Source organism: Chinchilla lanigera, unplaced genomic scaffold (genome assembly GCF_000276665.1).
Source record: "Chinchilla lanigera isolate Chin_1 unplaced genomic scaffold, ChiLan1.0 scaffold00070, whole genome shotgun sequence".
Classification (NCBI taxonomy): Eukaryota; Metazoa; Chordata; class Mammalia; order Rodentia; family Chinchillidae; genus Chinchilla; species Chinchilla lanigera.
Window position 1 is genome coordinate 12,433,043 of NW_004955471.1, and position 20,696 is coordinate 12,453,738.

At 51.5% G+C, this 20,696-nt stretch overlaps 2 protein-coding genes across 10 annotated transcripts in view; one reads left to right on the plus strand and one right to left on the minus strand.

Annotated features, from left to right (window-relative positions):
- Fnip2 (folliculin interacting protein 2) overlaps nt 1–11,740 on the plus strand; it is a 115,097-nt gene extending 103,357 nt beyond the window's left edge. For 8 of the 9 annotated variants that reach the window (XM_013522877.1, XM_013522876.1, XM_013522878.1 and 5 more), the window contains 3 exons: nt 2,703–2,903; nt 6,562–6,677; nt 8,610–11,740. In XM_013522877.1, the coding sequence (XP_013378331.1) occupies nt 2,703–2,903; nt 6,562–6,677; nt 8,610–8,688 (396 nt within the window). In that variant the 3' untranslated portion in view covers nt 8,689–11,740. The remainder of the gene's footprint in view (nt 1–2,702; nt 2,904–6,561; nt 6,678–8,609) is intronic. The other variant, XM_013522875.1, reaches the window with a different exon arrangement.
- The window catches only part of LOC106150313 (chromosome unknown open reading frame, human C4orf45), a 100,795-nt gene continuing 84,259 nt past the window's right edge, over nt 4,161–20,696 (minus strand). Inside the window, 2 exon segments of the mRNA XM_013522880.1 lie at nt 4,161–4,634; nt 17,015–17,201. Coding sequence (XP_013378334.1) covers nt 4,587–4,634; nt 17,015–17,201 — 235 coding nt within the window. The 3' untranslated portion in view covers nt 4,161–4,586.

A 20,696-nucleotide genomic window follows, 5' to 3' on the forward strand; every position in this document is an offset into this window, starting at 1 on the left:
GGACCTCGCGGTTGCCAGGCAGGCGCTGTACCGCCGAGCTCCCCCGCAGCCCTTCTTGGCGTGTTCCTGAAGGCGCTCTTCTGAGAATGTTAGGCTGGCTCTTCTCTGTCCCTGGAGCGTGCCGACATAAGAGCTAGGCGTCCGGCGCTGTTGGGGCTCGGATGCTCCCAGTTCCGTCGTCCGCTTGTCCTAACTCATCTTCTGCTCGTTCAGCACGCGTTTGCGGGGGCCGCCCCGTGCCTGTGCCAAGGACAGGAAGCTTGCAGTGGCCGGCCTCCCAGAGCGCGGTCAGTGTCGCAGCCACGGCCTGTGGTCCTCAGGCCCCTCAAGACGCTCTCAGATTCTGCCCTTTGCTCAGTGACATACAGAAGGCTCGTGCCTGCTTCCAGGTTAGGGTTCTTCTTTCCCGTTTTCTCACCTCGTTACCTTTTAAATAATTGAACTGACTTCTCTGCCCTTCTTGTTACCATATCTAGAACTACAGCGTTGTGGTGTGAGCCGTGCTGGAAGCACCTCCTGCATCGCCCCCCTGGCCAGCCGTTGCCCTTCTTCCTGTCGCCTTCTGCTTACAGTGGAGCCCTTCCCTGCTGGGGCACCACATCCTGTAGTCTGTGGGCGGGGCCACTGGCTTGGATTCTCCCCGCCACTTTAGCGGCAGAGTAACGTAGAAAGAAGTCTGAGTTCAGGTGGGACCTGGGCCCAGATCATCTGCTGTCATTAAGAGGGGACAGGAAAGAGAGAGGCGGGTGTGCTGCACTGCAGCGGTGCCTGGCGCGCCGTGAGCTTCCTGTGTGTGTGCCTGTGGGGTGCCGCTGAAGCGAGGGTCCGAAATATTAATGTGCTGTGGTATCACCAGCGAGCGCAATGTGACTCTCCCACAAAAGCAAAGCAGTCAAGGGGCTTGAGTTTCTCCAGCTTTCAGTCCTCTTTCTTCACAAGGACCGTGCTCATTGATAGCAGTTGATAGTCACTGTCATCCTGCTGTGAATCTGTGACACTCTGGTGAAGCAAAAAGTTGTGGGAACTTGGAAAAGAAAGTCACAGAGGCCCCGTGTGCGTGTGTGTGCACGTGCATGTGCATGGTGCTGGAGATCTGGCCGAGGTCCTGTGTCCTGGGCGTGTATGTGAAGGTGAGGATAAGCGGTCCTATTCGAGAAAACCTTGTGCCGTTCTGCTAACAAATCTGCAGAGCAATAACCATCTTGGGAAATGGAGCCTCATTAAATAAAAAATGTTTTTTGAAATGCTTTCATTTTCATGTTTCAGAATATTTGAATATATGCTAAGCAGATGTTGGCGCATCAGATAGATTTTGCCTGATTGCTGTTCCTTTCAGTGGGAAAGCTATGAACCCTGAAAGTTTCCCCCTTGAAAAGAGCACAGGTGGTAAAAGTGTTGGTCCCAGGACATCTTTGATTTGTGTTTGTCGCTTTCCAGCTGCTTGTGTGAGATACTGTTAGACGCCGTAAGCTGTTGGCCCATTTGTTGTAGTGAGCAGAAACCAGCTCTTCCTGACGTTAGCCAAGGACATTGAGAATTCGTAGACTTGATGAGAGCAGAGCGAAGGACTTGAGATAGACAGCGAACGGACAGCTCTGGACTACCCCAGGAGCGGGACTGCCGGGCGGCTCGGACCACCCGCTGGCCACTCAGCCCGCCGTGCCTGCCCACTGTGGAGCCCGGCGGGAGCACCTGGTGGGGTGGCTGGGCTCAGGGACCCCCTCGGAGGGTGAAGGTGGACCCTGCTTACAGGCCCAGCAGGCTTTTAGAAAGCACGTGTCCAGAAGGCAGGGTGCCCTGACGAGGAAGCTATGCTAAGCACCCGAGGCAGCCCCTGGCCAGCACCGGGCGCTGGGCGAAGTGAGTGACAGGAGGCGGCCAGCGCTGGTTTTCCTTTGGGTGGTGAGGCTTAGAGCTGTGAGCAGTGCACAGTGTGGCGGGCCTGTCCGCGGCCGGTCCGCTGCAGGTTCTGGCACGTCCGCCCGCTTTCTCTCAGAGTTTGGGCTGGAAGAGCCGTCCTGTTGGAAGTGTGACTTGTGTGCTCCCGGGGCGCTGGCGGCTGGGCCAGCAGGTCCAGGGGAAGCAGTTACATAGAAAGGGCTCCATACTCACTCCATTCGCCCAATGGCACAGTTTATTACTTACACTTTAATGGAGCTTTACATTTTAATATGTTTATTTTTGGTCATTTGACTCTGGCTTCCTGTGAAAAAATTCAGCCCTGTCTGATGTTTTCGGTGTTTAGGGACGTTTGCTGTATGTGGCAACATAGTTAATAAATTTTGCTTACTGATTAAAGCTGTAAGTTTAAGAGAATATGAAGTCATGCTGGTAAAGTCGCTGTTGGAGAAAAGGGAATGGAATCCTGTACCTTATTCTTAGTTTTCCCATTAGAAGGAGAACGCAGCCGTTCAGGAAGGGAATTTGGGTGTCCTGCAGTACAGGGAGGGCGTATGTCCTCCGCCTGTCCGAGAGGCTTACCGACACACCTACCGTGTACTTCCTGGTTGTAAGAAGAAAATAGTGCTTGCGTGCAGTTTCCTTTAAGTGGTGTTCAGCAGCGTTCCCGCTTGAGTCCCTGTAAAGCCCTGCGTTTCTCTAGCTGCCACCATAAGCTTTGGAACCTTTAATGCCGAACACACTCTGAACATGTTGAGCTCACCCGGAAGTGTGTGGAAAGCTGACCTCCTGTGTTCTTTCAGCACCCAGTGCTTGATGAGCCAATAGCAGAAGCTGTCTGCATTATCGCAGACACGGACAAGTGGAGCGTCCAGGTGGCCACAAGCCAGAGGAAGGTGTCCGACGGCGTCAAGCTGGGCCAGGACGTGCTGGTCTCCAGTCAGGTGTCCAGTCTACTTCAGTCCATCCTGCAGCTTTACAAGCTTCACCTCCCTGCTGATTTTGTGAGTATTTGTTCCCAAATGATCAAAGAAATATCAAGTACTTGTAATAGCATTTTGATAAAAGTCACAAGTTCAGACGTGTTATTTCTAATAGGATTGAAGGTTAGTGTTAAGTGAAAATGGGGCACACCACCTAAGACCAGCAAGCAGGAAGATTCTGGGCACGGCAGCCTTCTGTGAAGCAAGTAGTATAGGTACACTGGGATCTTTTCTCACAAGGAACGTGATCAAGTAAATGAGCTAAGGGAGGGGTGCAGCGTAAGTGCACACTTAAAGCCCTCCGCTAGAGAACGTGTCAGATCAGTATTAAGCAGGCCAGTTTCCACAGTTTCCTGCTCACAGCTGTCCTCAGAGAAGGCAGTTCCGTGGAGACTTCCAGTTTTAAGGTACTGTCACATGCGAGATGGTACCAGTTGTTCCTTTCCAATGGGATTTTTAAGATCACTTCTATAACTTGCAGTCAACAAGCGGAGCCTAGAAGTCCCGGAAGATTAGCACCTTTCCCCACCACCATAACAGACAACAAACTCTGTGTGCGTGAGCACGCACACACACACATACACCCACACACACCCACACCCCAAAGGGAGATAGATCTGTCAGGAGGAACAGGGGAGCAGCCTCAGCAGGGGAGAAGCTGCAGGGCCGTGGCCAGGGACCCCAAGTGAGCGGGCTGCCGACCGGCTCTCTCCCCATGCTCGGGGCTGCTTGCGCGGCTGAGCTCCAGACCAGACCTCTGCCTCCCGCTCTCGAGAGTGACGCGGAGCTCCCTAACAACACGGCAGGAAGTGAAGCTGAGTAAGGACAGCCCTTGGCCGCGAGGACTTCGCTCCTGGCTGCCCGTCTCCGGGTCACGGGGCCGCGTTCCTTAGACACAGGGAAGGGCGATGTGGCTCTGAGGAGGGTGCTCTGAATGGGCTGTTGCAGGAGCAGCGGCAGACAGGCCCTGCACGTAACTGGGTTCAGGCTGCTTTGCCCTTCCTACTTGCCTACTTGTGTGATGGTGGATAATCCCGAGGGTCTGAGTATCTGGAAGCTGAGTCTCAGCTTTGAGAACTTCCTGAAAATTAAGGTAATTTTCAATGGTGAAAGCACCATGTCAAAATGGGATACTTGTTGTATTTTTTTTTTTTTTTTTGAGACAAGGTCTCACTATATAGTACAGGATGGCCTTGAACTCGCTTATGTAGCCCAGGCTGGCCTCGAAGTCATGGTGATCCTCTTGCCTCAGCCTCCTGAGTGCTGGGATTCCAGGTGTGTGCCGCCACACCTGGCCATGTGGGATACTTGAAAAGCTGGGACGCATACATTAGTGGTCTGTGCTCTTGCTTCCAAGTCACATTCAAGGGTACCGCTTGCGAACTTGTCTCCCTCTGGAGATGTGGAGGAAGAACAGAATCTGTCTCATGTGCCTTTGAAAATCAGGAAATTCACAGAAAGCGTTTGGAGGAAGAGTGGTGGACGTTAGAAGCCCTCAGTAACAGCTGTTCTTGGTGTGTCGAGTTACAGCAACTGACCTCATCAAACAGCACCCCAGGTTTTAAACACAGACAACCCTTGTCAGTGACTCTTTATTCGCGTCACAGAGCGTGCCCCTGCAGCAAGTCTGCTCCGGGTGCTGAGAGAGGCACCTGTGGGCTAGTGCGCCCTTCCCTTCTGTCCGCAGCGCTGGGCAGATCTCTGCTAGAAGCAGGCAGGGCTCTGCTGACCTAGAAGCCGGACGGTCCTTTTCTGTAAGGGAAAGAGGTGGATTAGGCTAGAAGTATTTACCGCGCTTTTATACTTCATTCTGTAATACATATCTTGCTGCATTTGACTCTGTTCTCAAAGGCATAAACCATTAGAGCTCATTCTCTTTGCTTTGTTTGCATGGAAGTGTGTAGCTATGTAATCCCATGAATGATTTCTTTAACGTGAGAAAGCCAAGATCAGGGAAAATTCATCCGCAGTTTAAAACCCCCTTAAACATCGCTTGAAGGAAACACGCCCGAGCAGGACGCTGAGCACAAAAGGAGGAAATAGCTCTTAAAGATGTAGAAGTTAAAACTGAACAAATCCATCTCAGGAATAAAATCCATCTCCGGAAAGAGGAGTCGGAAAGAAACTCCACAGGGTTCTATTTGGGAATCGCGAACCTTTTTAGAAACGTTTTCTGCGTGCTTTGTCACCCCAGTGGGCGCAAGTTCCCAGACAGGGTTCCCTTCATCCCCACGTTCTGTGCAGACGGTGAAAACACTGAGCAGTGTTTTAAGACACAAAAGATCCGATGTAACGTGAATGTTCTCTTTAATATTTCATAATACTCTGATTAAAAACTTTGCATTTCACTCCACAAAGAACTGACAACAGGAAGAAGTCCGCCACAGCTCTGTTTGCTCGGGAGGGCGCTTCCGGGGGGGCTGGTGGCGCCCCAGCCTTGAGCGTTGCTCAGCTGCAAGGCCGCTGTGTTTTAACCATCTGACGCAGGCGTGGATGATTGGAGCCAGTGAGAAACTGAAGCAGTCACAGCCTCACAGATAGTTTCTCTGTGTCAGTGATCGGCCCAGATGGTCACGATCAACATTTTCAGCTGCATCTGTTAATCTTCTCACCTTGAAAATAACAAGGCTAATGGTCTAGAAGAGAATTTTGAATGATGGAGCCACCTTGCCAAAGCTATCAGGTGTCTCACAAAGTCGCTTGGGCAGCGCAGCCTGCCAAGTGCAAAAGCATTTGCCTCTGGTAAAGACACAGATGGTTGCTGTTCTGTAAGAACTGACACTGGACACAGCCCCGAGGGTAAAGATGTCCCGAAAATAGTGGCCTGTTCTGTACTGTTATTAAAGACCTAGTTAATTAAAGTACACTGTCAAAAGCAGAGTGAAAAGTTCAGAGTGACCCTGTTGCAGTAATTCAGCGAATGTACTGCGAGTAGTCGGAGATACAGCAAGAAAACAGTAACAGATTTCTTTTCTAGCTCGGTGTGGTGGCGCACGCCTGTAATCCCAGCACTTGGGAGGATGAGGCAGGAGGATCACCGTGAGTTCAAGGCTGGTCTGTATTACATAGTGAGACCCTGTCGCAAAAAAAAAAAAAAAAAAAAAGGTTTTTTTCCCTAAGATTACTTATACCAACAATAGCAACAACAACAACAAAAAAATTACTTGTAACAAAAATGCAAATAGCTGTGTGACTAAGTAAATAGTGGTAAATCCACATTCTCAAGACTTAGCTATGAGAATTACATCAATAAAGACATTAACAGGGAAAATATTATTCGAAAGTTCTTTTAATCAGGGAAGCTTTGTATTTAATAATTTTTTTTTTCCTTTTTGGTACTGGGAATGGAACTCAAGGCCTCACATGTGCCAGGCAGGCGCTGTGCCACTGAGCTACATCCACATCCCTGGCCCAGTAGTTTTGTATTTATAGAATGATTTCAGCTATGCAGAAATACCTTTTTCTAAACAGGAGAACGACGTTATATGAAAACCCTGGTAGCTGTTGACAGAAGCCTGTTACGCCCAGTGGTGGTGGAGCTGGGGGCGGCTTGCAGGGTCTGCGCTGTGCGGGGCGGGGAGACGGCCGCTGTGCGCAGGGGGCGCAGAGGCGGGCTTAGCTCCTGCAGCGGGCGGGTCCTTGAGGCCTGGCGCTCACTGTGCTGTCGCTGGCTTCGCAGTGCGTCATGCATCTGGAGGACAGGCTGCAGGAGCTGTACCTGAAGAGTAAGATGCTGTCCGAGTACCTCCGGGGACACGCGCGCGTGCACGTGAAGGAGCTGGGCGTCGTGCTGGGGTGAGTGCCGTGCCGTGCCGCCCTGCCGGCCGGGCCTGCGTGCTTCACGGGTGCCTCACGCCTGGACACGGGGCGGAGCTCCGGGCTGGTGGCCCCTCGTGTCGGGCTTCTCCCCGCCTACGTCACCCTCGAGAGGGAACATTTAATCCCACGCTGCCTGTCCCTGCCTAGTCACTCGGGGCGGTGCCAAAGGCGCAATCTGTCGCCCGGGCCTGGGCAGCTTGTGTTTACCTCTTGCTTCCTGGAGGAGGTGTCGCGCGCCTCCCCCGGGCCCTGCTCTGCGGGCCCCACAGCAGCCCACAGGCCCGGGCCTGCACGGTGCACGCTCCCCGCGAGTCCCACCTTCGGGGGGTGGCCGCCTGTGCTGGGAAATGCCATGTCCAGCGCGTCCACTGTCCAGTTCTCCAGCCAGCCTGCTGAGTTACTCTGTCAGCCCTTCGCGTCCCGTCAGACCAGGCTCCCTCCCCCCCAGGGTACAGCTGGCTTACTCATTTGGCTCTTAGCATCTCCTAAAGCAATATTTTCCCTTTTTGAGGCGTTTGTTTTGCAGTTAACTTGCAAGGTGTCTTGTTATTCTCCCCCTTGACTTTTGTCTTCGTTCACCTGCCCCATCTCCCCGCCTCCGGAGGCTTCTCCTTGCTGGATGTGCTCGTTGCAGTCCCGGCACTCTGCAGGTGTCCATGCCCGATGCGTAGAGGGCTCGTTGGGCCCCGCCTGCCCCTGGTGCGCAGCTCCAGGTCTTGGGTCCCTTGGGAGGAGTGGTGCGCATCCTGGTGCAGCAGCAAGTGCGTCCTGGAGAACGTGTGTGCTGAACTCGGTCTGTCCGTAGCATTGCTAGAAGAGGAGTGGAAAGCTCACCAAGTAGTAGCAGCTTCCACCTGAAGTTTTAATTTTGGGGATTCAGAGAACAGGACGGGTGTACTGCAAGGGCTGAGACAGCGCGGTTTCGATTCTCGCCCGGTCGGACAGCGGCTGGACAGACACGGCCTCTGCTTTTAGGAGCGGCAGCTGAAGGTGTCCCTCTGAGCTGTCTCTTAGCGCGGCCGCCCTGCGCTGAGAACCCAGGGCTCGGGTGCTGCGTGAGGAGCTAAGTTCTGTAACTGCTGGGACAGCTCCTCGGGGCTCGGGAACCTGCGGCCGGCTGTTGGCCTTCCGAGACTAGTTTGGACGTGGGCGCGAAGTCAGCATGGCTGCAGGAATGCTGGTGGAGGGAGAGCAGGGCGGGGAGCCGCGCAGCACGAGTCGCTGCAGTCGCAGGGAGCGCCTGGCAGACATGGAGGGCAGTCGGGCCCGCGGCAGAGCGGCAGCCGCCCACACCTGCGCCACGCGCCTCAGCCTTTGCCGGGGTCTGCAGATACTTGCCTGTCTTCTCACTGGGTGTTTTTTTTTTATTTTTATTTTTTCCCTTTCTTCAGCAGTTGGGATTGAACCCAGGGCGTTTGCACTGAACTGTATCCCAAGTCCCTTTTTTATTTTGAGAGAGGAACGTGCTAAATTGCCTAGGCTGGCTTGAGTTTGTGATCCTTCTGACTCAGCCTCCCAGTTTTTTATGGTGCTACAGATCAGTCCCAGGGCCTTGCATGTGCTTTAATCACATTGCCACCAAGCTAGTCCTGGAGTTGTGTTTTTTTCTTTTTTCTTTTTTTTATGCCGGGAATCAAACTCATGACCTCAGGCTTGCCAGGCTTTTTTTTCTTTCTTTTTTTTTTGAGACAAGGTCTCATTATATAGTACGGGCCAGCCTTATACTTGCTTCTGTAGCTCAGGCTGGCCTCAAACTTATGGTAATCCTTCTGCCGCAGCCTCCCTGAGTACTGGGATTTCAATTTTTTATGAGTGTAAAACAATATAGCAAGCTTGGTACCTAGAAATAATACTTTCCTACAAAATCAGGCTACTGTAAAGCAACGTTGTTTTGTTTTTGATACCCAGGATTGAGTCTAACGACCTGCCTCTGTTGACTGCTATTGCCAGCACGCACTCTCCGTACGTGGCGCAGATACTCCTATAAGCTAAAGCTCAGGACAGTTCTTCCGTGGAAGAAGAAAAACACATTCTCAGCTGAAGGAGAAAGGAGTAAGCTCTCTGGGACGCCCGGAGCGTGAGAAGAGCGAGTGGAAGCAGTCGTCCCACCGTTGGTCTTGCACTGTTGCTCTATTGGAAGACTTAGGTTTACCGACAATGGCATTTGTGACTTTCAGGAACCCTTTCTGCCTTCTGTTACCGTGAATCAGCAGAGCAGACCTGCTGGGAGGGAGCACAGCGCTGCACTGCACGCCAAGCTGTGGGCACTGGCTGCGGGCTGCTCGGGCGGCGGGGGGGGAGTGGGGCGGGGGTGGACACGTCGCGGCATTCCTGGGACAGGAGTCTCCGAATCCAAGCGTGCGCGCGGCAGGCTGCGGGGAGCAGTGTGCGGTGCTAAGGAGCCAGCCGACGTGACTTGGGCTCCTGGTCCACAGGGGCAGGGTGAGGAAAGCCACGCAGCGGTCATCGGTCTGTGACTGCAGCAGCTGCTGCCGGCCCTGAGGGGAAGGGGACTTCCTGTTGGGGTGGGAGGCACTCAGGGACCCTCAGAGTTTACCTCTTGTGTAGACCCACGAGCCTGTGTGGCTGCCCCGTCCGGCAGGTGTAGGCCGCAGCAGCCGCAGAGCACAGGCAGACGTGTGTCTGTGTGCACACGTTAGGGAGAGGCTGCTACCCAAGGTGCATCCGAGTGCTCCAGGCCCGGTGAACTCCTCCGCCCAGCCCTCCCTCCTGTGGTGCCGCGGGTGCCGGCATCTCCCTGAAAGGCGCAGTTGTCTGCGGCAGTTCGGGTGAGTAACGAACGCAGTGAGCGTAAGTACTCCGGAACAATCCATGTCCGATCTGAATTGTTACATTATCACTTGTGCACCTTTTAATCCCTATGTCCTTTTCAAACATCTTCCCAGAAATTCACTTGACCATTGTAGAAGGCTAACCAAAATGAAGAATTATTATGCAGTTCACTTAGGAAAAACCCTCAGTTCTCTGTTACTGTAAGCGAAGCTTAGTTTGCTGACCGTGACACAGACCAGGTCCTTGTGTCCAGGGAGAAGGACTCCAAACTGATTTGCAGAGGCGGGGGCTGACCCGGTGAAGCGGCGCGGCGTGGACCTCGTTCCTTTCCCACGTCCTTGTCCTGGGGACGGGAGGGCCCTCTTCCAGGGAGCCGGGGAGATCTCAGGCCTGAGCCTTGATAAAACTGACCCTAGCTGTCGGGACATGAACGTGTCTCTGTGCTCCTGCAGACACCAGCTGGCTGGCTGCAGAGCCCGGGCCGTACCTCGGAGCCGGGCGCAGCCCTCCTGGGGCTGGTCTGAGCTGACCCCCCTGCCTGTGCTTTAAAGGGAAAGGAGGGGCGCTTGAAGGCTGTGAGACTTTGGCTTACATGATTCCTTTCACAAAGTCAAAATGTCCCTTTTTCGTATTTGCTGTTACACCTCAGGAGGAGAACACGCCCCTCCCCGGGGCTGCCCTCAGCCCGCACTCGCTTTTCCTTCGTGTGAGCGAACGGTCGGGCCGCTGCCCACCGCTCCGCCTGCGCCTCCCTCACCCGGCGGGTCAGTTCGCTCTGCGGGGTCCCTGGGGGCCTGCGGAACACTAGCCCGCCAGGGAGGCTGAGCTGTCCGTGGCGGATTCTGAGCCCGCCCTGCCCTGGCAAGCCTTGCCTTCTGGTCCTGGACCGGCCAGCTCCCTCCCTGGAGGAGGCCCACGCATTCCCGGGGTGTGGGTCACTCGGATTCCAGTCGGCGCCCGATCCTCACGTCCGTTGCCCCCAGCACAGGCCAAGAAGGTTGCTTCCCCTGACCCGCCCCTGAACACCTGCCATTCACACGTTCTGTTTTAAATTCAACCTCTTCCCCACAGTGAGTGAGAGAACCCCTGGCTCCCCGAACTCCCTGCGGCTCCATCTGCCCGGGCTGAGGCCAGAAAGGGACCCCACCCTCTCCCACGCCCACCCCAAGAAAAAATAAAAATCAAAAAATTAAATCTACCTCAGGTGACAGGATTGGACCTTTAGGGTTTCTTGGACTTCCGAGTCTTAGCTGTTGTGTCTTCGTCGCAGCTTGCGCGTTTCCGCGAGCTGGCGAGGCGTGGCGGGGCAGAAGTGGTCTTTGTTACCGCGATGGCCTCTTCCTAGCATGTTGCAGTTTTATTTTTAACAAATTGATACGTGATATGAATGTAAAGGTGATTGTGTGCATTTTAAACATGACAATGAAAATTTAAAATGTAGCTTCCATACTTGTGCATAATTCCAAAGTATTTTATTTTTATCAGTGTTAAATAGCTTTTGTACAGGCTTCAATCCATTTTTCTGAAATGTGCTGTTTTTTAATGAAAATTAACTATAATCTTTTCACATCCCATGGAACTGCTGTTTACACATTGCAACTTTTTAAACTTAACCATATTTTTCAGAGCTAACATTTTTGGAGGGAGGAAATTCCCCATTTGCTAAATGATACTAAACTGTTGTTTCGGCTCTTATAATTAGGTCCTCAGATTTTATAAAGATATAGTCTGTAGCTTTCTTGATTCTCACTAAAGTTGGTTGTACATAAAGAATATAAAGTGACACCAAATTCTTTTAAATGTCTGGTTTTTTCCACTAGTAATGTAGTGTGGGGAGCATTTTGTTGATGCGTCCTTTAGCCATTAAATTGGACAAGTCTTGAGCTTCTCTTACTTAATGCAAACCTTTTACTGTGCTTGGGGAGAGGATATTTTAATATAATTTTGCCTAAATAAAGCAGCCCACTCTAAATGTTAATTTTTAAATGTCACTTTGGTGAACCATCCATTTGGGAAGTGAGAGTACAATATGCTTAAATTTAAGTGGTGGGTAAAAACAGAAAATTCTGGGATATGTTACTATATTAAAGCTTCATTAAGAGAAATTGGTAGGGACTTTATTTTTGATCAGTTGAAGCGATACCAATGTCAATGTGTGGGAAATTTTTCTTAAAACTTGTTCATGTATTATTTTGACCCATTTTCTGTGGCATTTGGTGCAATAAACCTTTGGAATTTATCTTGAACCTTTTCTGGTGCTGCATATGATCTGTTTGTTACAGTTAATCAAATGCAGAGTCTCCCTTGACAGTAGTCCTGGAGAGACAAGGTTGTTACGCATCCTGGTGGCTTTCAGCGGGGTGTTTCGGAAATGTGGGGACACCTTTGCTCGGTGTGTGCATTTGAGGGCCAGTGGCCTGGTGTGTGGGGGGTGCTGGGGTGATGGGAAATGTCCTGCAACATGTGGAGCCCAGGCCAGCCCCGTGGGACTTAGATGCCCGGATGGACATGCATATGGGTGCAAAACCTATTTTTAATTGAATAAGCTGAGAATTGAGTTCTATACATAAAAGCACAATGTGTTACATGCTTTTAGTATGTGAATTTTTCAGGAATCCAACCCTTCCTATAACCACTGAAGGAAGATTTCACTTTGTAAGGATTGTAACAGGAATTGGTTACTTGGTCTTTACCAAGAATTGATGTACCTTTTTGAAAACTGCATTCCGAACAGCTGCAGTAACTTGTAGAACTTGATTCCCCAAACAACACGCGTGTCTCTCTGCATGTGGAGCTGTTGGGTCCATGGAGAGTCTATGCCTGGATGTAAGCGGTGCCCATGCTGCTGTGTTTTCTAATCTGCTGCTCCAAGTTTACGTGCTGAAATATGTATTGCTACGTGTTACGTTGAAGTAGTACATATGGGATTGTACTGCTTGTGGTAAGTTCTGACGTGAGTTATGCCATTTATGACGTACAGTAAATGGGGCTCTGCAGAACATTAGCTATGAAAAGGGATGACTTCATTGCTATACGTGGTCTCAGAGAAACTGCCATTAAGCGTAACTCACCCCAGCACGGTGCCGTGCGAGTGACATTGACCTGAACACCATGAGGTGACCTCGGTGTTTGGACATCGTGCCGCCCACACAGGACTTGAGTGTCCACGCGCGCTGTGTGTGGTGCTTTGCCCCTCCATGCTGTCTCGCACCAGGTGATGCTGAGGTCTGTCACTCAACAAGGCCACAGGGCTCCATTCCACAGCCTGGATGTGCCATGAGGTACTTTTGGGTGAGATCGGTACTTAAGTCGGTAGACTTTGAGGAACGTGGTTACTTTCTCTAATACGGTAGGCCTTGTCCAGCCAGTTGAAGGACTCAGAGGAGAGAGAGAGAGTCCCCCGAGAGGAAGGAATTCGGATGTACACAAAAGCACTGTTGGACCGCTGGTTCTGTTTGTCTGGGGCTCCCTGACTGATGTACTGAGGAGATCTGTCTGGTGATATTTATAACTCCTACTGGGCTTTGCTAGGCTCAGAACACCCACTGCCATGCTAGGCTGTAGGCGTAGGTGTCTGAGCAAAGATCTTTACATAATCAGTAGTACAACTGTCCCTTAGGGCCCGAAGTACATGTCAGTCTCTGAATGTGTGCTGCAAAGAAAAGCTCAAAAACAAGAAGAAATTTAGAAATGACCCACTTGTGATAAGAAGGGAGGTGGTAACCACTGAAAGCGGAAGAAAAATCTCTTCCTGTGAAGATTCACCGTGCACTTGCAGGTTAATCCTGGTATTTGTACACCCTCCTGTGTGCAGGACTTCACACACTCAGGTCTCTCTCGTGTTCAGGTTCTTAATTACTGACTTTTTCTACTCTAATTTTTTTCTTTAAAAATCCACCCATATTAATCCACCTCACCATCCTGTTTCTTCTTCCTTCGACAGCTGGGGATTTTCTGGAGTCCACTTGGCCTCCGCTGCTTTGCGCAGTCTCTCTCTGCTCCCTGCCCTTGACCCCTCCTAGGTCTGCTCCCCGTCCCCTCCCCCGACTCCCACCCACTCTGTGGCTCATGCCTCCCCTTGCCGCTGCGCTGCCTGATGTAAATCCCTCCCTGCTTTTAAACGAGTGACGGACATGCTGTTGAACTCACCTCCCTCTCGTATGAAACGGTCTAACCAGTCCTCTTTCAGGCGGGTGTCTATATCTTTGTAAAATGAAAACTGGGTCCTGTCTCTTTGTGTTATTGGATTAATAATATCCCTCAGTTATTGCAGGCTGGTCAGGTCCGCAATCTCCTGAACAAGTGTACGGTGAAGGCTAAATAAAAAGAGGCAGGTAGATTGATTTGAGGGCTCCAGGAGGATCAAAGCCCTCTCACAGAACTCAAGATTCTCTCAGGGCCAAGGCTAAAACCACCTCTGGGTGGCCCATGTTTATTTGGTTATCAGAAGAAGGGAAGGGAGTACTCAAGAAGGGCAGAACCACTCAAGGACTTCTCCAAGTAAGGTAGGAAATTAATCCACATAGGAGTGAGCTGCCTGAGGCTATAGTCTTTATCTAGTTGAGAGAGGATCCAGGTGGCCTTGGCTGTGATCTTGTCTCATCCTTTGAGGCTTTGTAGCTTCATCTGCTGTGACAGGCCTCAGTAGAGATTAGTGACTCACAGAGGTTCACTTACTATGAGTCTATCATCCATTTCCAGACAAGCGGCCTAGGCGTTGGACATATTCACAAGTGAACATAAAAAGCCAATTGATTCATTTAAGTCCTGCTCAGGTCTGCTTCATAGTGGTCTCCGTCAGGGTGTCAGTCCAGTAAAATCCAGATGCCTCAGTGTTGTGTACTGGGATGATCCAGCTGCTTCCTGTTCTCCAGCCAGATCTTCTCAGATTGCCCAGGCTGACTCTATGCTCGCGAGCTGAAGCAAGCCTCCCGCCTCAGCCTCCCAGGGAGAGGGGCCTACAGGTGTGCACAGCACACCTAATGCTCTTCACACATTACCCAGCCATGCTGAGCCACATACCCTTCCTGGAGGTCCTGTATGATCCAAGTGCATGGTGACATTGGAGAAGACCTCACCTCTTGAGGTCAAAGGGAGGGGTGGGCAGGGGAAGGGAAGAACGCCGCAGGGAGAGCAGCTCCGAGATGAAGGGAAGTGGGCGGCGCTGAAGGTGTCCCGCAGCAGCTCCACAGCATTTACAGCGCTGTGACGTGGAGAAAAACCAAAGTCAGGAAGGAAAACAGCAGTGGAACACAAGGCAGCTCGAAGAGACCTCTGTGACTTGAGAGAGGTTTGGCCAAGTGGACAGTGTAGAGATTTGCCTGCTTGAGTTCCAGAAGTATTTCTAAGAGCATTTTAGGTAAATGTGTACAAGGGCTGTGCGTGCTGTTACATGTGCGCCTCGGGTGAGCGGAGGTGGGGTGGCCTCTGCGAGGTGGCCGGGCGCTGGTCCCTGTGTTGGGCTTTTCACCGTGAGCGCCTCATTCGCTTTTGACTGTGTAAGCCCACACGCTGCACATCTTCCCGACACGGGACTTACATGAGAAGCCGAGCGCGTTGTCCACGCAGCCTGCGGGAATGGTCCAAAACACGAGGTGGAGAAACGAGTTTCTTTTTTTTTTTGTCTTTTTTTTTTGGTTTTTCTCCGGTACCGGGAACCGAACTCACAACCTTGTGCTTGCCAGGCAGGCGCTTTGCTGCTGAGCTAAATCCCCAGCCCACGAGTTTCTAATGTATGTGGGAAGCCAAGGTGCGTGACCGGGTGAGTGGCCGTGCACCAGTGATGGGTGAGAGCCACTTCCGGCCCCCGATGTGACGCTCCGCGAGCCCACACCCACGTCGGGAGCCCTTCCCAGAATGAACAGCTTGAGCCCTGTCGCAGGGAGCAGCAGCCCCGTGCTGAGAGGGGTCGCAGGGCCAGTGTGGCCTTCCAAAGCGGGGGTCATGAAAGGGAACCCCTCTGGGGTCCCAGCAGGAGTGCTGGGTCAGGAAAACGACAGTCAGTTAATGGAACCTAATCACAAACTTCAGATAACAAGGATGTACCCACGGTGAATTCGCCGAATTTTAAAGTTGCAGTGCTAGCCAGCTACGGTGGCGCACGCCCACGGTGCTAGGGCTCTGGTGGGCTGAGGAGGAGGGCTACAAGTTTGAAGCCAGCCTGGGCAACTTAGCAAAATGAAAAATGAAAACAGGAGGGGGAGCTGGGGATGGACCTCAGGACTCCCTGGGTCCAGCCACTACTGCGATTTAGGAAATAGGCCCTAAAATGATACGCAGTACGTTAGCATGAGGTGTGGTCTGTGCTCAAGTTTTACCTATCCATGGAGGGAGAATATTAAAGCACATAAGATTAATAACTAACGGGCCTGGGCAGAGATTATGAGGTGTTCTTGCAATGTCCTCTCTGCGTATATCTTTTAAAGAGATTTTTTTAATGCAAAAATAATAGCTGTCATTTGGACTTAGTAGATGACAGAAAGAGACGTTTGAGGTCGTTTGAGCTCTATCCTGCCCAGAATGAGCTCCTCGGTAGACAGTAACTCATCCACGCTGACCTGCACACGCTGCCGTGAATTGTCCCGGCAGGACTGTCCCAGTGTGCAGACCACAGGAACGTTAGGGTTCAGGCTCCCCTTTCCTACAAAGTGAGGTGGGGCCGGGACCGGCCAAGGAGGCCACAGGGCTTTCTCACAGAGTGCTTCCGACAGACCCAGCTCGCTGCTGCTGAGGCGGGTCCGGGCAACAGACGACGGGCGTGGTCTAGCGAGCTGGCCCAGTTCTTCAGTGGAGCAAGACGGCTCTTTGGTAGGGAGCAGGAGTCTCTGGACGCATTGGGCTGTTCTATTTCCTCTTCTGATGCGGAGACTTGCTGTCACCCTCAGTAGCAGACACTGGATGCCCCCACAGTGCATTGTGCTTCGGGGTCAGGGCTGTGCAGAAAGCTGCACGGGGGAGAGGTTTGTACACAAACCTCAGGGGATCATTGTTGAATATGCACTTGCATGTTCTTTGGTTCTCTGGTAACTGCAAAAATTTAGGTACCCTAACCGTTATCCTATCTCACAGAAAAAAAGCATTTAAAGGAAATCATGCCGTTTGGCCAATATTTAATTTCATAGACAGTACAGGGGGAAAACTAGAACTGGTTTTTCTTACAGTGCTAATTGGTGTGAGAGGGTTTCAGCGGGGAGCTACAGACTTCCATTTTACAGGCTGTTTTCCAAGCTTTTTGAAATGACGGGGTAGCTGTTCTCCCCAGGTTAGACCCTGTGATGACTAAACAGGAATACTAAGGGCCGGACCACGTGCTTTCCTTTGCGGTGAAATGAGAATAATACTCACCTACCCCCTGAACAGACGTTATTGTGGAAATCCAGTGTGGATTACAGTTGGGTTGACAGGTTAGGAGGAGCTCTAAAGCTGATCATGACTATGACTACTACAGATTCGCTGGCTCCTGTGTATGAACTCGCTCACCCTGACTTTCTGTGTTGGTTCAGAACGGCAACAGCTCTTACCTTGTTGTTTATTGGTAATGCTGGCAGCCTCGGTGGCTGGGACTGTCTTGGTGAGGATTTGCTCTGCCTAACGAGAGTCGCCCCTTCGGAGTTTCTCTGGTGGGTGTCCTCATAGTCACCCACATGCCAGGCAAGGAAGGCGCGGCTGTATCTGCCTTGCTGGTCCAGGACGGAAGGGTTCGGCTGCCTGAAACAGGAGCAGTTTAGCTGATTCTTAAATGGAAAAGGCCGAGAAACAAGGTCGCTGATTTTCAGATGGTTAAAATGTGTCTGTTTTCGTGTGATTTGCGGGGATTTCTAGCTGGGTGGCTTGGGAGAACCGAAGAGCTGACCCATCAGCCAGCACCTGAGCAGGTTGTGAACATTCTGCACCACTGGGCCCCTGGCCCCTGGAGATGGAGGGACACTGCACCACAACAGACACTCACCCGGGAGGAGCGTGCTCTGCGAATGCACTCCTGTGCCATGCTGCCCCGCATGTTCTTTTTTGTCCTGTCTAGGAATTGAACCCAAGACTTTAGCACTGAGCCATTTCCGTGTCATGGCTTCTGTCTAGACTGACTCCCAAGCCTCGTGCAGTCGTAGGTGGGGCTTTGGGAGGTGGTGGGATCCTGGGGGTGTGGTGCTCATCAGCGGGCTCGTCCAGTGATTCTTTATAGCTGAATGTGATTTAGGAAGTGGGGCCTGGTTGGAGGAGTGTTCACTGGAGGCGTGGCCTGGAAGGGTCTGTCTCCCTCCTCCTCCCTTGATCTCTCTCTGCTTCCCAGTGCGCTGCCCTGAGCTCTATCTCCTCTACAATGCCCTGCGCTCTTTCTCCTCTACGATGTCCCTGTGCCGTCCTGCCCTTCCTTGGAGCCAGCAGACCATGGACTGACACCTCTGCCACCGTGAGCTGAAGTAAACCTTTCCTCCTTATAGTTGGGGGTGTCTGGTGTTGTGTCTCAGCAGCTAGAAAGTAACTGAGACACTCCCCAACCCTTTTTATTTATTTTTTGACAGGCTCTTGCTAAGCTGCTAAGTTGCCCATCTCCTTTGGAAGCTCGAGCACCTCTAGGGACTTCTTACCTGTCAACCAGGCTTCCAGAGTGTCTTAGTGACTAAAAGTTTCTCTCTAGAGTCTCAGTGTTAAGGTTTCCCAAGTGTCGGCTTTTTGTTACTGTAACAAAACAGCAGCGCCTCAGTTTGTGAACTTAGTATTTCCATGATTCTGGTCACAAACCAAACTCTACCAGAAACAAGTCACGTTCAATGGCTATGTTCAGTGTTCACCTTGTGGGGAAATTACATTCAGTTTGAGACCAGAATCATGGAGGAATTGGGCTCGTGAACTAAGGTAGTGCTGTACCTGAGATAATCCGCTGAATGGGAAAGTATTTATTCCTGTCCATGATAGGTTAACCCGCGGCTTCGGGCCCGTGCGTGGCAGAGGAAGCGGCTCCTCTTGGTGGGATGTGAAAGAGCACAAGAGGATGGCCCGGGGCCTGTGATATGGACCGCAGCCAGGGACCAAACCTCCACCCCTGAGCCTGCAGGCACACGCTAGATCCAAGCGCCAGCACCAAGTGCTGAGCCCCAGGTCTGCGGCAGCGCTGGCTCTTCACTCTTCAAGGACACACGGGCGTTGACCACATGCCAGGCATGGCACGAGGCCCACGGGAGGCAAAACTCCCGAGGCAGAGCTCACTGCCAGCAGGGAGGACCGCTGACAGACACGCACAACGCATAGGTGCGGGAAGTGCAGGGAGGGCAGCGGAGAAGCAAGCCTGGCACACAGGCGGGGTGGTGGGAGAGGAGGGCCTGTGTGAGCAGAGAGCAAGGGAGCGCTGCGCCCGTCTCCTCCACAGTCACAGCCTGGAGCCCAGGCACATGCCCAGTGCAGCCAGCGGGGACAGTGACAGCGGCCGTGGGCCTTCTGTGCAGGGATCTGACCGCGCCGGGCCCTTCAAGATTGCTGTCCTCAGTCCATCCCTACCCTCACACACACACGGACCTTCGTGGCACCCCCAGCCTTCCCCTTTATGAGGCCAGAAGAAGCTACGATGTCAGAGCTTCCACTGATTTCTCCAACATTTCCTTCCTTCAGCCTGCGGTTCCCTTGCTCCCCCTTTCTAGCAAACACAACCCCAGTGGGCCTTTAACCACCACCTTTGGGCTGGGAGTGCAGCTCAGTGGGAGAGTGCTTGCCAGGCATGCGTGAGGCCCTGGGTTCCATGCCAGCAAAAAACACACACGCACACACACACACACACACAAACATCTTTTCTCTGAGGACTGTATTTCTATGAGGCAGTGACTTCTCTCTTTCTGTGGCACTATATATTTGACTTATTTTGTGGAAACTTAGAATAAATTTAGGTTTCTAACTCAGCCATTTCTCCCCCTCCAAACTTAGGGTTCCTTAAAAGGTCCAGAACATATCCTATTCATCACTGGATTCGCAGAGCTATCACCCTACCAGACACGTTCTCGACACTCCACTCATTTCAAGGATAGGAATAGGGAGGGAGGGTGCTAGGTTATGTCTAGATGTCCCAGCGCCTCATGTGCTCATAGGTGGGGCTTCTGGTGGTTGCTGGATCTAGGCTGTGAGAATATGGATTACGGGTATGTGATAATGATCAGCCCGCTGATTGGATTAGCAAACTTCTGGCTATGACTGAGTAGATTTATGAAGACAGAAGTCCCGCCCCCCTTGGTGTACGTGGCACCAACCAATAGGCTTGTAGTCTGAACGGAGTAAAGAGGGGAAGAACTGTGCAAAGAGGGGTGCATGTCCCCGCTGTGATGGTGTGTGTCTGCTTCCTGCCTGCCCTGCCATGGACTGTTTCTCCTCCAGGCCTCTCTGAGTTGGAGCCAGCCCACTGTAGCCTAAGACCTCTACACACTGCGAACAAAAATAAACCTTCTCCTTTAAATTGTGGGTGGGGGTGTTTTGTCCCAGCAATGAAAAAGTAACTAAGACGGAGGGAGGAAATTAGGACCAAGAGACCTGGAGGATTATCCACCTTTCCTCCATTCCCTTTGACCCCACCTGTTTCTGTGGCCTCCCTGTTCTCCCCCAGGAAGGGCAGGTCTATAGAAATGCCGCTCTACCGTCTGGTTTTTCCGAGTATTATTTATAAGTACAGTTTAATAGCTGGCAGTAATTTCAAGAAAGTTGAAAGAAAGCTTTTCAAGAAAGCTGATGCTGGAAGGTTAGAATGGCTGGCTGATGGATCAGGTATGCTCATAGTTTATATTAGCTTGATTAATGGTGCAGAGGGGAACCATTTTACACAAGTGTTATCTCTCCTGTAAAATAACGTATTATAAAAATAACTCTATTAGTTAGAAAAGAATAATCCTTGCACATACTTAGCCTGTGCTTACGTGCTAAAATATTTCACAGTCTACTTTAAATTTGAACTATCCCATGTCCCTGAGTCTTGAATCATCAGGAATAATAGACAGTTAACAAGTAGTTGTAATTCAGAGACCCTAATGGTCTTGTAGAAATACTGGCTACATCAAACGTCAAGATTTATCCACTCTATATTAAACTTACCAATAAGTCTCAAAATCTAAAGAGAGAAAGCAAGGAGCAGAGGGTTTGGTTCCAGACCGAGCATGAATGCCGGGCCTTCAGCAGTGACCAGAGCCCTCGGCACACAACGCCGGCAGCAGACATACATGGAATAAAACC